The 15429-nt window shown below is 34.5% G+C and overlaps 2 protein-coding genes across 7 annotated transcripts; one reads left to right on the top strand and one right to left on the bottom strand.

The window, feature by feature from the left end:
• Positions 1-2867: 2867 nt before the first annotated feature.
• Positions 2868-5689, bottom strand: LOC114749594 (probable purine permease 5). 3 transcript variants are annotated; one of them, XM_028938113.1, is made up of 3 exons: positions 5331-5688; positions 3178-4289; positions 2868-3077 (listed from the first exon to the last, which is right to left on the bottom strand). In XM_028938113.1, the coding sequence occupies exons 1-2, from the start codon at positions 5365-5367 to the stop codon at positions 3223-3225; spliced, it is 1104 nt and encodes a 367-aa protein (XP_028793946.1). In that variant the 5' UTR covers positions 5368-5688; the 3' UTR covers positions 2868-3077; positions 3178-3222. The 3 variants fall into 3 exon arrangements, with proteins under 3 accessions (XP_028793946.1, XP_028793947.1, XP_028793945.1); XM_028938114.1 differs by having other exon boundaries at positions 2870-4286; positions 5331-5689; XM_028938112.1 differs by having other exon boundaries at positions 2870-4289.
• Positions 5690-9021: 3332 nt separating this feature from the next.
• LOC114749590 (probable WRKY transcription factor 32) lies at positions 9022-13852 on the top strand. Of its 4 annotated transcripts, none has more exons than XM_028938108.1 (5): positions 9022-9454; positions 9554-9603; positions 10018-10724; positions 10821-10982; positions 12802-13852. In XM_028938108.1, exons 1-5 carry the CDS (start codon positions 9097-9099, stop codon positions 13142-13144), a joined length of 1620 nt encoding a protein of 539 aa, XP_028793941.1. In that variant the 5' UTR covers positions 9022-9096; the 3' UTR covers positions 13145-13852. The 4 variants fall into 4 exon arrangements, with proteins under 4 accessions (XP_028793941.1, XP_028793940.1, XP_028793939.1 ...); XM_028938107.1 differs by having other exon boundaries at positions 10824-10982; positions 12790-13430; XM_028938106.1 differs by having other exon boundaries at positions 12790-13430.
• Positions 13853-15429: the final 1577 nt, after the last annotated feature.

Genomic DNA, 15429 nt, shown 5'->3' with positions numbered 1-15429 from the left:
AACTATAATAAAGCGGAATTCAATGAGGCCCATTTTTCACACAACTGCATGTTCATCTTTCGTTGTGCGTTTTTGTTAGTATTTCAATTAATATTATAATTATGTGGTTATATAAGAAAAAATAAAATTCGGAATGATTATATAAAAGGAAGAGTAGACACAAGGTGAGCAAAACTGAATTGCAACAAAAAACAGAACGAATCGAATTTAATTTCAATTTTTCAGTTCGGTTATTTCGGTTTTCAATTACATATGTGATTTTTATTTTTTAACAATTCGGTTCGGTTAGTAGAAAAAATTCAGTTATAACTTAAAAACTGAAATAAATATATATGTAGGTATATGTAAACTCTTTAAATATATTTATATTCAACAAATATGGTTATAATAAATACTATTATAATAAAGGAAAAATCTCAAAAAAATAATTGTTGAATTTTAAAATTCTAAATCAATATTGATTACCACACTCGTAAAGAAAATGACTACATTTGAAAAGCAAATGATAACACATTTTTGTAGCAATTCCTAATTTAGAATTTTGAAGTTTAACAGTTATTTTTTGAGATTTTTCCTATAATAAATCACATTAAATGATGAAACATTTATTAATTAATGGTTGTAATTGTGTTTTATTATTATTTTTAATTTAAAAATCACTTTTCATATTCATATATTTCAATTAATCGATTAATCAAACCAAGATATTTTGGTTAATACGATTTCGATTAGTTTGATTAATCGGTGTTAGTTTGATATTTAAAATTCACTCTATTCAGTTATTCGGTTAATTTGGTTATCACCGAAAACCTAATCGAAAAATCAGATGCTCACCCTTGAGTAGACATGGCACTGGTTGAAGGAAAAATGGTAAAAAAAATCATTTAAGGTAGCTCGGATGTGTCAAAAGAAAGCACTTAAAAGCCTTGATGAAGTTATTGAATGGAACATTTTGATTAGCAATCTATTTAAAGATTTGATTGTTGGTAAAGCACAGTGATGCCACATGATTCATGCAGCCAATTCCACTTAATAAAACAAGACTAGTTGATACTGTTATTCTAATATTTCAGGTAATAATAAATTGAATGAGTCTCACTTCTTATTGAAACTATATTAATTTAAAACATGAGTAGCAAATTTTCTTCTGAAGTAAAAGATAGAGGCATGTTCATGAATCATAATGATGCTGGAATGGAGTGTGAATCACACACACACACGAGATATATATATATATATATATATATATATATATAATTTTTAACATGCGAAGCATGATGATGATTGCAAGCTTCAAGTTGAAATTATAGTGAGAGGCCGGATTCATTGTTGAGTGGAAAATTCATGAGCAAGAGAGGACTGATAAGTGCACTAAGGACAATTTATGAGCTTGCAGAGTTTGTTTTTATTTCTTAAGCTATTAAAAGAGTAATATGCGTGATATGGAAATTTCTAATCCACTATTGAATTGCGTGATGAAGCAATGGATTCAGAACCATTAGAGTGCAAAATGTTGACTAATTCTGCCATGACTGGACCGCATTATCACACACACACACATATACATATACATATACATATACTCCTCCAGTCCTTAATATAGGACATATTTAACTAATTTGATTAGATTAAGGAAGTTAGGTAAGTTAGTTAATTATAAAAAATGTGACACGTTTTTCCTAAAATATCATAATCATCTTTCTTAATACCCCCTCCTCTTCTACTTGATTATGGTTGAGGAAGTATTCATATGAGTAATTTACAAAAAACTGATAAATATGAAAAATGGGTCTTATATTTAGGACCAAACCAATTTAATAATTAGATCCTATATTAAGGATCGGAGGAGTATCTTCATAATTCACGTGCAACCAAATCTTCAAGTTCCATTCTTTAGATTTTCTTTTCTGAAGCAGCATTCTCAAAGTGCATTAAAAAAGTGAAACAATCTAAAATTTTTCTGAGATACTCGTAAGACATTTTTATGGGAGGCTCCACTTGCATTTACTATTAGCATGCAAATAACCCATCATGGTATCACTGTGCTCTTGAATTGAACTTTTTCCCGTTAATATTTTTATGCATTTTTTTGGGCCTTGAATTAATATATTTATGCATTAGAACTTGGAAACAGGTGTTTATCTCATAATTATACTCATTGTTTCTTTCTTCTTCTTCATCTTTTCATCGCTTTCATAATCCACTATCTACATTTATTTCCATGAATGTGAAAAATCTGAATTGCTATATTTTCTGGGTTTCACAATAAATGTAGGCAGGATCGAAATTCTCTCTTTAGTTTATGTTGTACCAATTTTTATTATATAGATTACACTGATCTTTTTAAATGTGCTCTCATAATAAAATTGTCATTTAAGCAACAACTTGATTGATGCGCGTTATTAAAGCGTCTATGGAGCATGAGAGACTTTTTTCTTGGAATGAGACAAAATGATATATAAAAAGATGCTTAAAGGTTACGATGAGATATTAAGCAGATAAACTGCATCCTTGCTATGGATATATAGCTTTAACCTTCTCAATGCAGTTGCAAAGTTGGTCCTGGCACTATCAATCTCGTGCACCCAGAAAAGATAACTGATTTCTCATCTTGCTTTATCTTTTTTTTTTTTTAAAAGAACTATTTAAAGTAATCTATCTGCTTAATTTCTTAGTCTAGTAAATTCGATTTAGATAATTAATAAATATCTAGAAGGATTTCATCTCTTATATGGGGAGAATCACAATAAATATGACCCTCAAGGAAATGTCCAGATCATACCAGGAATTTGAATTAAGACATTGAATCTTTTAAGAGTGGACCGTTTTTTTATTAAATTCATACAAAGACAGAAAGGACAAACAAATATATACAATATTCAACTTGAATTTTAAAAGTGGACCACCTTCAATCCTTGGGAAACTCTGTTCTCCATTCCTCTTAGATGAAAATGAAAAATACATTCAATCTAAGACATAATTATAAATTGCAATATATTACAAATTTAGCAACGAGTCTTATCTCGAATGTTAAATCTTCACACATGCGTGCGTGTGCACAAAGATTAGAGCTGGATCTGCATCAATAGAGAGACATGAAAAAGGAATTATTATTGAACAGAACAGATTTACATTTAGCATGCCTACATGTTTCTTAATTTTATGATATGAATTTACTTGAGAGCCTCTGGAGGATAGAGGAGAGTAAAATCTAGGAACATGTCACGCTGATTTCTCAGACATAGAACTTCCATATATATATGAGCCGAATCCCCAGAAGGTGATAACTAGAGAGAGGATCTTGAAACCACTCATTGGATCATGCAACAGTATAACAGCGGCAATGCTTGTGATGGGTGTTCTTATTGCATTAAGCACACCAGCTAGCACAGTAGAAGCTAAGAAAAGCACAGCAGTACCACCTAGCACTCCCAACTGAAAAGTGATCGCGCTCCAAATGAGAACGAGATAATACGCGGTTTTACCGCCTTTAAAAGATCTTGCTTCTGTTGCCATCTCTTGAAAATCACCATTCACTATGACCCCAATAGTGGTAAACACAAAGGCAAATAGAGAGACCATGACTTGCTGCTCTAGCACAACATGGAAGGATCTTCTCTGCAGTAACTTGATAAAGACCAGTTCTGAGAGTGCGAAAATGAGCCCATGAAGAGCAGATCCCAGAATGTCCCAAATGAATCCCATGATGTATTGGCTGTCGGTGATGTTACCATATCGGTCTGAACTTGAATCCAAGGCTATGATGGTCATTCCAGCAGTTATAACCACAACGGCATTTATGATTGAGGCATTGAGCTTGTTCTTCACAAGAACATAGCCAAAAAGTACAGAAAACACAAGGGATGATGATGCTACAAGCGAAGCTGTAGATGCAGGGAGGTATGCATAGGCATAAGCATACATGAGGTTATCAGCAGCACTTAAGAATCCCAGCAAAGTGTAAGACAGAGTGAGTTTGAAGTTCAGAGGAGTAGGGAAAGTTTTGCAGGCAAAGTATGTAGGGAATAACATTAAAGCAGTTAATGGCCATCCTGCAACAGCAACCCAAGAAATGATCCACTTACTCTTGCCGCCATTGGAGTAATAAACACGAGACAGAATGCTGGAAGCGGGAAATGCTATGAGCATCGCTAAGATGCTGAGAACAAGAAGAATCCAATAAGTAATTGGCTTTTTCTTGTATGCTTCCACAGTCTGGGTTTTAAACAAGCATAATTGGCTCCACAGAGAAGTGGCAGGAATGGTTGGCTCGTCCTCCATAGATTCTGCTGATAGGATCAAAGATTATCAGGAACAACAGAGTATAACAATAGCTCAGGAGTCAGGACACCATTATAAAGAAATGAACACGGCTGTTATACTTTGAACAAAAGCAAATTTTTCCATGAATGAGAAGTCAACAAAGACAGCTACATAAATACAGCCATAAAACAAGAAGCTTGAAATATATAAATACATTTGGTTTAGATGAGGTTAAAACACGTGCAATTTCCAAACAGCAAGGCGTATAGGGAAAGTGGACTCTTTGCATTGAGCTGTTATGTATTAATTGAGCTATGGTGATGTAAGAATCAAATTTCCAGACTACATCCCTGGACTGTGCCGTACAGGTGAATTCAAGCGTGCTTTAATTCTCAAACCTAACTGATATAGAAGCCAGCCCAAGATGAGAAAATTTAACATCACTCATTTATGACAGAAGAAAACCAAAAATTGAACCCCAAAGTAGAAGCATGTATTGCCTGTTTCATGTTCTCTATTTTCATCCAAGCTTTTTGTTCGAAATACCCAAATAATTGTACAAAATGAATTCAAATTCATACATGTGTCCGAAAAGATCAATCAAATACAGCAAGATAGTTTTCTAGGATTTAGATAACCCAATAAATACTGCATCTACATATTATTTCCATTGGACCCTCGTTTACACGATGAGACAATAAAGAAGTGATATCAAACCTCAACCGATAAATAATTCAGGCTTCCCAGTATAATCCAATAGTTAATCATTTCCAAGGGATTCAAGGGCATAAGTGCCCCAGATTGTCGGTAAATTATCTCTATTTTCCCGGGTTACTTAAAAAACCAGGACCAGTGAAGTGCAGACATAAACCTTTTCCAAACAACACAACAATATCCAGAGTCTGCAACACTTCATCCCAACTTCATAAATAAAAATCAGGAAACACAATCAAAATGTACAAACAGGGAAATTTTCCCACTCCTAAAAGCAAGGAATTTTTTAACGCTAGAAATGACTAAAGTAACTACAAAAAGTAACACCAGAGAAGAAAGTAGAGGGAAGATACCTGATTCCAGTAAGGGTCGCTGAATGACGACGGCCATCACCGAAACAGGGGTTTTTCAATTCGTGGTAGGAAACATCACCCTGTTGACGCGTCTGGGTATCATTTTTTTCCTTTTTGAATTCAGAATTAAAATTATAGAATATGTTCAGCTGATTGTTACAGCATCTCTGTTTTCATCGGCGAGGATTATGGTGGGGGAAGTGGATGAAAGAAGACGAGTGGATCAGGGACGGGAGTGATTAGTAAGCGCTTACGCTCGATGAATAATTTAATGGCATCCACCACAAATTTTCGCTCCGATTTGATTTACCTTTATCGATCAATAATTCAATGACAACAACGTTTTTGAGTCAGGCAAAAGAAAGAAAGAAATCACCCCCAAGATTACGTTTTTCTTGGCGACCCAAAATTAGGGTTGGATTTTGTCGCATGCTTAATTTTCATTTGGATTTTAGTACATTATGATCTTTTTAATTCTTCAATTTCTATAAAGACGACTTCGTCTACTTCTTTTTTTTTTTTTTTAATAAAAATTTCCTTTGTTTTGACTTTTGGCTTTTATATTTTGGACAAAATCTTTTAACAAAATATATTGACAAGACAATTGCTATTTTTCAAAATTTAAAGTTGCCCAGTTTCTTGCAATTTATTATGTGTAAATAATTTTTATATTTTTTTAATGGCAAAAAATTAATTTAAGATTTTATGTGACCTATTTACGGCTAGCATGTCAATTTTGAATACAAATAATTTGTAAGTAATTCCAAAAATGACAAAATAAGTTTTGAATTTTAAGACACTAGACCTATATTAATAAAATCAAGAATTCAACTCACTTAGTCTCTCTCTCTCTCTCTCTCTCTCTCTCTGTCGGTTAGCAAACTGTAATCATTTAGAGATTATTTGATTATTAGGCTGTGTGGGTGAAGCAATTTTTTCTTAAATACTAATATCTGTAAATTATAGTTTTAAAAAAATCCAGGAATTTAAACAAATTGACCCTTGTGGGTCCCTGTACATGTAGATTCGCTCAATTTTGTCAACTGTCAACAATGCTATGAATAATTTAGGCTCCACGTCACAAACAAAAACATATATGCCGACATGTCCCACTCATTTTCCACGAGATATCTACAGTTTGTATCTAATTACAGAGAGTATATTTCTAACTTCTAAGGACGGAACTTAGGGCCAGTTAACAAGGTCAAGTTAATTCAGTTAACCAATTAGCTTTTGCCACCTATATTAATTTGTATTTAATTGCAGAGCGTATATTTCTAAGGACTATCTTGACCTTTTCAGAAGGCTGCGGCTTCAATTAGGAAGAAAGTGGTCCCGTTAACCGTCACCACATGCTTTGGTGGTGGCCAGGGGAGTGAGACAGGAAGTAGAAGCAAACCAAGACGGGAGAGAGACCAACCATAAGTATGAAGACAAATGGGCTGATGAATGATGATTGATGAATCCTCATCCCCTCCTGTTGTCGGCAAGTGTTCCCTTTCAATCCCAAGATATTATGGCGTTAAATGTAAATTAAAATTAAAATTAACTAGTCCCCTCTATATCAACGATGCTCATTGGTGATCTTACCCAAAAAAAAAAAAAAGCTCATTGGTGAACATGTTAACTTAGCAGATTATTGGGTTGTGTAAAAATTTGTTGTTTTGAAATCTGTGAGCGTACATAGATTGGGTGGAAATTAATTAATTAGGGTTTGGGGAGGAACCTGAGGGGAAAAAGTGGGGAAAGCATAGGAGACACCAGCACTAAATGTGAATACCTCGCTTAATAAAAATTTAAACATTAATTCATTATATTGTGAAAAGCTAATTTATTTTACTAGACCCAATTCTTGTCGGTTGAGATTTGAGGAGAGGAATGCCTCTCATAAGGCAAAATGAGGAAGGTAGGTTGCGCCCATTATTTGAATGGACCAATGCATACACTTCTCTTAATAAAAATTTAAATACTAATTCATCGTGTTATCAGAGACTAATTTATTTTGCTTGTTAGTTGAGGTTTTGGAGGGAGAGATAGGCAGGCCCCTTATTTGAATGGGCTAGCTTTTTGAGTATTGGTTGACTCTTTTATGTTCTTTTTAAGGTCTTTGAAGGTTGGAGGTAGGAAAAGATATGAGAGGAGGCATTTGTCCATATATATTAAATAAATCATTTGTTAAGGTAATTCTATAATATAAAAATATTATAAGTTAATTATTACTTACATTTAAAAATTATACAATATTTAAAAAAAAATCTCTAAAACAATGAAAGCAAAATTGTATATTTTAGATATTTTTTTTCAAAGGAACATATAAAAGTTCATATATCCTTTTTTTTTTTGGGTGAGGTACGTGGAGTGTAGTTCATGACAATAAAGTCTAATCTCTCCGGGGTCTCGAGTTAAATTGATATATATATATATATATATATATATATAAGAATTAAAATTTGATTCCAACTACTTGTTTAAGTAATGAGAGTTTTAACTATATTGTTACGAATGTCTCTTCATTTCCTTTAGAAATGATTTTATTTTATCAGACATACTAACTGTAAATTAGCCAACAAAAAGTTTATTCAAGTTAGTTCATAACTCATAAAATTATAAGTTCACACTATCTGTTGTTTTTAATAAAAGACTTAATTGGCTAATTTGAAGAAATTAAAAAAAAATAATTAAGTTAGTTATTTGTAATAAATAAGTGTTGTTTTTTTTCCTAGAATATCCTTGTTAATTACTACCTCCGGTCCTAATTATAAGGCTAGTTAACTAATTTGAGGAGATTAAAGAAAGAAGTTAAGTTAGTTATTTGTAATAAATAGATGTTGTTTTTTCCAAAATATCCTTACTAATCAAATGTATTGGTTAAAACTGCCATTGTTAGAAGGACTACTTTGGGAAAAAAATGCATAAATTTGAGAGACAAAGTGGATTGAGATCTTATATCTATGATCAAAATAAAAGTTAAATAAGGTCTTATATTAAAGACCGGATGTAGTATATGTATTAGCTAAAACTACTATTTGATGAAAATTTTAACATTTGCAACTACTACAATGACTATCTTAAAAAAATGAATAAATATGAAAGACAAAGTGAATTGAGAGTCTTATATTTAGAATCAAATTAAAAGTTAAACTAATTTTTATATTAAAGACCGAATATAATATCTTGTTACTGATATGAAAACCTAGTTAATAACGAATTTGTAAGTACTCTTATGAATGCTTTCAAACCTAAAAGAATACCCTGATGCCTGGGAGCCTCTAACTTCTGACTTTTAAGATTCAAGTTATCTAAATTTTTACTGTACAAAAAAAACCCTTTAAAATGGAGAGCCACTCCAATTTTTTTTTTGTTTTTTGTTTTTTTTTTGGGGAGGGGGGGATGATGACGAGGCGCCTTGCCAAGAAGCCTTGTTACTAAAGTTATCTACATTGGCCCAGAAAAGAAAGTGCTTCTCATTTCATATTCCAACGACTTTAATGAATTGGTCCAACAAGAATCCATTTGAAAAAAGACACACTTCTCTCACTGTGCGTGAGTCAAACTTCCGTCAACTCACATCATCCGCAACCCGCGAAACAAATCGTTAAACTTGACGGCCAAATTGACGATGACCGTTACTTTGGGGTTCCATTTAACTATTCAACCAAGCTCTGTGAGAGTCAATGGCAGTCAAAGAGACTTAGAGAGAGTCACGTTCCACAGCACCACAACACAGAGACCAACCTTAGTCTCTCGTTGCTTCCAAGCAAAAACCATGCCGCTTCAGAGTCATGCATCCGACCCTATAAAAAGGCTTTCCTCTCTCTTCCGAACCATCCCCTATGCGGCCATGCCTGAGCATCACGCTCTCCGGCCGCCTCCAATTCGAACCCTTGATCGTCCTGCTCAACCAGAGGATAAACGAGACGGTCGTGATAAAAATGAAGGGCAGCATGATGATGACGACGACGATGATGAGGAGAAGAAGCACCGGGAACGAGTCTGTGAAGAACCGTCTAGCGAGTTACGGAATTGTAAACCTACGGATGAGGAGGCAGAGCCGCAAGAATCTGCTTCAGAAACCCTAGCTACTCCCTCTTCGGTTGAAACGGTGGTGGCCAGTAAGAGTGCTGGTAAGCTTCATTTTTAACTGGCGCTTTAAAGTCTTTCCTTTTGTCGTGCTTTCATGTCTTATTTTTTAAAGATAGTGAAATGTGAGGGATGTGCCACAGATTTGCAAGCCAGCTCTAGTACGCGGATTGATGGCAGAGATGAAAGTAAGGTTAGAGCAATTACCTCTGTGATCATCTAATTTTGGCTTTGTTGTCAACTCTTCTCCTTCCTGTGGTTTACGAGCTACACTACACTGTCTTGAACTTTAAAATTGGCATCTAAATCACTTTATCCGTGGATGGTCACGGTGTGGTGAAATGGTTTACATATCGGATGATAAATTAAAATTATTATCACTGAAAGTAACTTTCTATAGTCATTGTAAATTGTCACACTTGGGAAGCCGAAGTTTATGAGAAATTAGTCATTTGGTTGCTTTGTTGATGATATCCATGTCCATCGTTATCCAAGGAAGCATCTGTAGTCAGTTTGCATCATTATAAGGCACGTCCATATAACCTACTTGTATCTGGTTTCTTGAGCTCTGAAATAGACCAGTTTATGAATTAACATCCTCTCTCAGGAGCCAAATGGGCCTTCAAAGATGGAAATTATTGTAAGAGAAACAGTTCAGGGAGCTTGTAATCAGACAGAAGATCGACTTGCGGTGTCTGTATATCCAACTCCGTTGTCCGTGCTATCACCATCTTTTGTTACACAACCTTTATCATCTGTTCCTAGTTCAACTGTATCAGAACAAATACCATCTCCTCAGAATGCTAATAATGGGCACACGCCGGGAACAGGCAAGAAAAATTCTTCTGGTGGTAAAGCTCTTTCTGCTGTTAATGTTGCAAGGGCATCTGCATCTGACGGATACAACTGGCGCAAGTATGGTCAGAAGCAAGTGAAGAGTCCAACTGGTTTTCGAAGCTATTACAGGTGTACTCATTCAGGGTGTAGTGCAAAGAAGATTGAATTTTGCGATCAGTCAGGGCATATGATAGAGATCATTTATAAAGGTCAACACAGCCATGAGCCACTACGGAAGACTAACACCACTGGGGAAATTAAGTTCATGCCATCTCGTGAACCTACAGTAGAAGCCAATCTTCCGGAACAGACCATTGGAGGGCTTAAGGATGCAGATCCAACCTCTTCTACAAAAGAAAGTCTACAACATTTACCGTGCAGTGCTGATAAGAAACGGCAAAATTCATCTGGTCTTAGTGAGAATGGTAAAGTTATTCTGAAGGTGGAGCATGTTGATGAACCAGAGCTGAAAAGAAGGCAAGTTTTTTCTTTAGAAGTAAAAAGCTATTTTTCAAATCTTGTCGTGAAAGATTTATTAGCATTTGATCTGATGTTCTTCTTTAATTTGATTAGCAGAGTGAAGAATGGTGACTTAACAAACTTGGACTCGCATGTGGGACCTGGAAAGAAATCTAAGTTTGTTGTACATGCAGCAGGGGATGTTGGGATATCAGGTGATGGATACCGATGGCGCAAGTATGGACAGAAAATGGTCAGAGGAAATTCCCATCCCAGGTGCATGCCAACATTTTTATGCCTTCCCTTTTTGTTTTGTCTTTATTTTCTTCTTTCACATATTTCATGTTTTCATACCTTTGATATCACTAATTTTACCTAATCTAATGGTGCTTAATATAACTATTTATATGAAATATAAAATTAGATAAACAGTTGCAGGATGCATTTATATGATTTTAAGTAGTTTTAAGAATGATAAACATACCTGCAAGTATCTTTGAGAATGTCAAACCAATGGCCTGTCTCTTTCCCTGACTTATAAAATGTATTTATTATTATTTTTTATTTCTCGGTAGTTTGTTTCCTTTTGGTGTATGTTTTGGGGGAGGTGGGTTGGGAACATTAAACCAGTATTTTAAAGCTAAAAGCACCTGCATTATATTTCCTTGTTTGGGATTGCTTAGGCGACAGCTCTCATAGTTATATTCATCTATTTTAAAGCTAAAAGTACCTGTATTATATTTCCTTGTTTGGGATTGCTTAGGCGACAACTCTCATAGTTATATTCATCAATTGACGATAAAGACACAGATATTTTGAGTGTCAAATTTAATATCAAGATGCAAGTATTCTCATTTACACTCTATTATGCCAGAAGCAGAAGCTCCAAATCATAGGTTTACTAAATAGCTGAAAAACCTCCTATGCTATGATTTGTTATTAAACAATTTTTTGGAATTACCCTTTCAGCATTCTAATGCCTGTCTAGTAACCCTACATTATTCACCAAGACAAGCCGAACATTCTTGGACAAACCAAGTCCACATGTCTTTTTTGGGTTGAAAGCTAGAAAGTCCTCTTGTAGAATCAGTCATTGAGCAAGGAAGCCAAAGAACCAAGGTCATTTGCAACCACTGCTGTGAATTGAGTATGGCAATGAATAGTGCAACCCCGGAAGTCTCCATGCTGCTGTGGCATCATTCTTGTGGCTTGTAGATGCGTTTTCACTGTGCAGCTGTGTTAGGCATCAGCAAGTTTAAGAAGTTTGGAGTGTGGAACATATATGGCCTTATATTAAACAAAGGAACCTGGCTGCCAAAAATCAATTATTTTTATAAGCTTTTCTGCATGCTTAGGTTACGTTTTCCACCTTTTCAATGATTATTTGGATCCTGTAGTCGGAATAATGGGAGGATGATCCCTTTTAACACAGGGAGAGATACAATATTTTTAATCTTCTGGAGTCAAAGTTGTGTTGTTGGTGGTGGTGTGGTCCATTCCTTTCTGCTTTGCTGAGTGGAGCTTCTACCTAGTTGTCATGAGAGAAGGAGTACCACCTAGTTGTCATGAGAGAAGGAATACACTAAGATCCCGTTTAGGATGAAATATTGAGAATAAGAGGTGAGGATGGGAATTGAGATTGTGAAAACCCATTAAAAGAGCATTTACTATTGGTGATTGCTTGCTACTTGGGATTGAGCAAACCCATGTATGGGATTGGAGAATATCATCCCACCACGGTATTCTCCAATCCCAAGTAGCATGTAATCTCTTACATTAAACACTCTTTTAATGGGTTTGTAGTATTCTCCAATCCCAAGTGGTAAGCAATCTCTCAAATTAAACACTTGTTTAATGGGTTTTCACAATCCCAATTCTCATCCTTGCCTATAATTTTCAATGCTTCATACCAAATGGGATCAAGTGTTGAAGCAACAATGATCGAAACTGATGTTTTCTTCAAGCAGTAGATGCTTTTATTCTGTTATTTGCTTCATTGCCTTCAAAATCCCCACCCTGTTTATTTCTTTTCTCTCAAATTGGGCTTCAAAACCTTTCTTTTACTAACTTCTTAAATTTCCAGAAATTACTACAGATGCACGTCTGCTGGATGTCCTGTCCGTAAGCAAATTGAGACTGCAGTAGATGATCCTACTGCTGTCATCATTACATATAAAGGAGCACATAACCATGACCAGCCTGTGCCCAGGAAACGACAAGGCCCACCAAGTGCTCCTCTTGTGGCTACTATTGCCCCTGCTTCGTCAAACAACTTGGACCTCAAGAGTACTGATTCACTGCAAAACCAAGAAAATTCTGCTCAGTGGTCGGAGGACTCTGAAGAAGAATTAACTGAAGATGCTTCCGACCTCGGGGGTGAGAAAGCAATTGAGTCGGCTCGAACTCTTTTAAGCATGGGTGAAATTAAGCCTTGCTGAATACATCATTCAGGTAGCGGGCGGATGTATCGCTATAAGTTGATTGATAGGTTTCGTATATTTCTCCTCCAACCCCATTTTCCTTTCCCTTTCCCTTTCCGTTTTCCTTTTCCCCTTATCCTCCATGTAGCCTCTTAGCAAAGCAACAGGTACTGCATGTTTGGTTTTACCCCCTTTAACCTGTTTGAAACGGATCAGTAGTAGTAGGAATGAATATAGAGTTGATTGGTACCCTTCGATTCCAATGGAGGGTGAGAAATAGCATATCATATCATATATCCTCAAAGGCCCATGTATCCGCAAATATTCTGGTATGCTTTCTTCTTCTTTGTGTTTCTTTCGCTCTTCTTTTGAGTGCAGAGCTGAACAAGATGGATCTGAATGGGGATGGGGTTCCTGGGTAAATATGTGTTTTTTATTTCATATTTCATAAAACCAGATGTACAACTAGTTTGTTATTTCCTAAAAAATATTTATTTAGGAACCACAGAATGGATAATTTGGGGGCTATGAAAATCAGCCTTTTTTTCAATTATATGTTTTTGGTCAATGGCTTGTCGTCCTCAAACTTTGTTATTTAATGTATGAACATCTGTTTAGGTAGTTTTTTTTTTTTTTCCTGGGGAGTTGGATAAACCAGACTTGTTGAAGCGTCACTTTCAAAACTAGTTTTTATTTAATAAACACACGACTGATACCTGCTGTTTCTGATGTTTTTACATTCAGAAAATGAATATAGGTAGTGCATTTAAAAAGTGGAAAAATGGGTCTTATTCTTCATTATGAGATGTGGGTTTTGATTCATAAATGTGTAAGACACGAGGTCAACTCTTTTTAGTTCCATTTGGAAATAGATCAACTCTTATGTGTGAAGTGTCTGTTGTTGTTATTATTATTTTTTTATGGTGGAAAATTATGGTTATGATTTCTCTATTATTCGTAGTAGCGATGTTCCCAAAGAGGATAGGCTAAAATGTCAAAATAGTAGAAAAGCGAACAAGAAGAAAAACCAAATGGGATTAGATGGGAACCAACCACTAATATTTTGCGTTACGCTCCTTAATCAAATTTTAAGAGTTAAGCAGATTGTATACGTATTATGTAAATCTTATTATGAGGGCTGTGTGATTTAGTCTTAAAATTAATACAAATTTTCAGAGAAGTTTAATACGAAATCTGTGTGTATATGTGTTGCTTACTGGGTATTTTCACCCATTTAGGCACGTGTTTGTACTTTGTACAATTGATTAATCAATTTATTACTGTTTCGTGACAATAATCAAGGTAAACTTGTAATTATTAAATTAAATACTTATTTATAGTATTCTTAATGAGCTTATCAAACAAAAGAAGTGATTGAGATTTTAAGAATTGACACTTCGATTTGACTCTGCTCGTGTTCATCCGCCACTGCCCCCGAACCTGAAGCGGTGTCCCAAAAAAAAAAATTAACAACCTTTTTCCCCCAAAAAAAAAAGGATTTTAAATATAAAACAGTGAACGATTCACGGTTCATTAGTGAAAAAATAATCAAGTAATCTAAGTAATGTAATTAAATAAAACAACAACAATTTCTATAAAAAAATGATAAACATTGAATAATTTTTTTTTTTCTCTCCTTTGCCTTATCTTCTTTGTGCCCCTCCAAGTCTCCAATTAAACACATTGAAAGCGATGAGATGCGCTGTTAATAACGAAGATAGATATATTTATAGTCAATGATAGTGGAAAATTTTCCTAATCAAGATTTTTAAATCATGTTTAAATTTAATCATATTGCTTTTTTTAGGATAAATTACAATTATTTAATCAAAATTAATTATTTGATATAGCTGTGTAGCCCGTGTTCATGTTAGGTGAGGGGAATAGCTTTATACGAAAAAGTAATACAGGTAAATTGAAAATTTTATAGGAATCTTCTATAACTATCAATGAAGACGTGGTTAATTTTTTTATATTCCTCCACTCCTAGGACAAGAAGAGTATAACATAACATATAATTAATAATCAATTATTAAGTCAATTCTAATAAAATTATTGATGTAGTTTATTTGTCTTTTTTTTTGGGGGGCCAAATGGGGCCTTAACAGATAAATGTTAATGATTTTAAAATGAAACTTAAGCGGAAAAAAATAAAGAATAAAAGAAAGGAAAACTTATCCAGAAAGAATACTTAATTAGTAAAAGAACTTTTTTTATCGTGTGCGCGTCTGAGTTCAATCATCTGAATTTGAACTAGTTTTTACAATTAAATATAATAACTGTGTTTTTTTCGTAATAATAAC

This window comes from Neltuma alba, unplaced genomic scaffold (assembly GCF_004799145.2).
Source record: "Neltuma alba isolate B1F8T4 unplaced genomic scaffold, ASM479914v2 tig00006103_pilon, whole genome shotgun sequence".
In the NCBI taxonomy this organism is placed as follows: domain Eukaryota; kingdom Viridiplantae; phylum Streptophyta; class Magnoliopsida; order Fabales; family Fabaceae; genus Neltuma; species Neltuma alba.
Note: the sequence above shows the minus strand (reverse complement) of the source record. Positions and strands in the feature narration are given on the sequence as shown.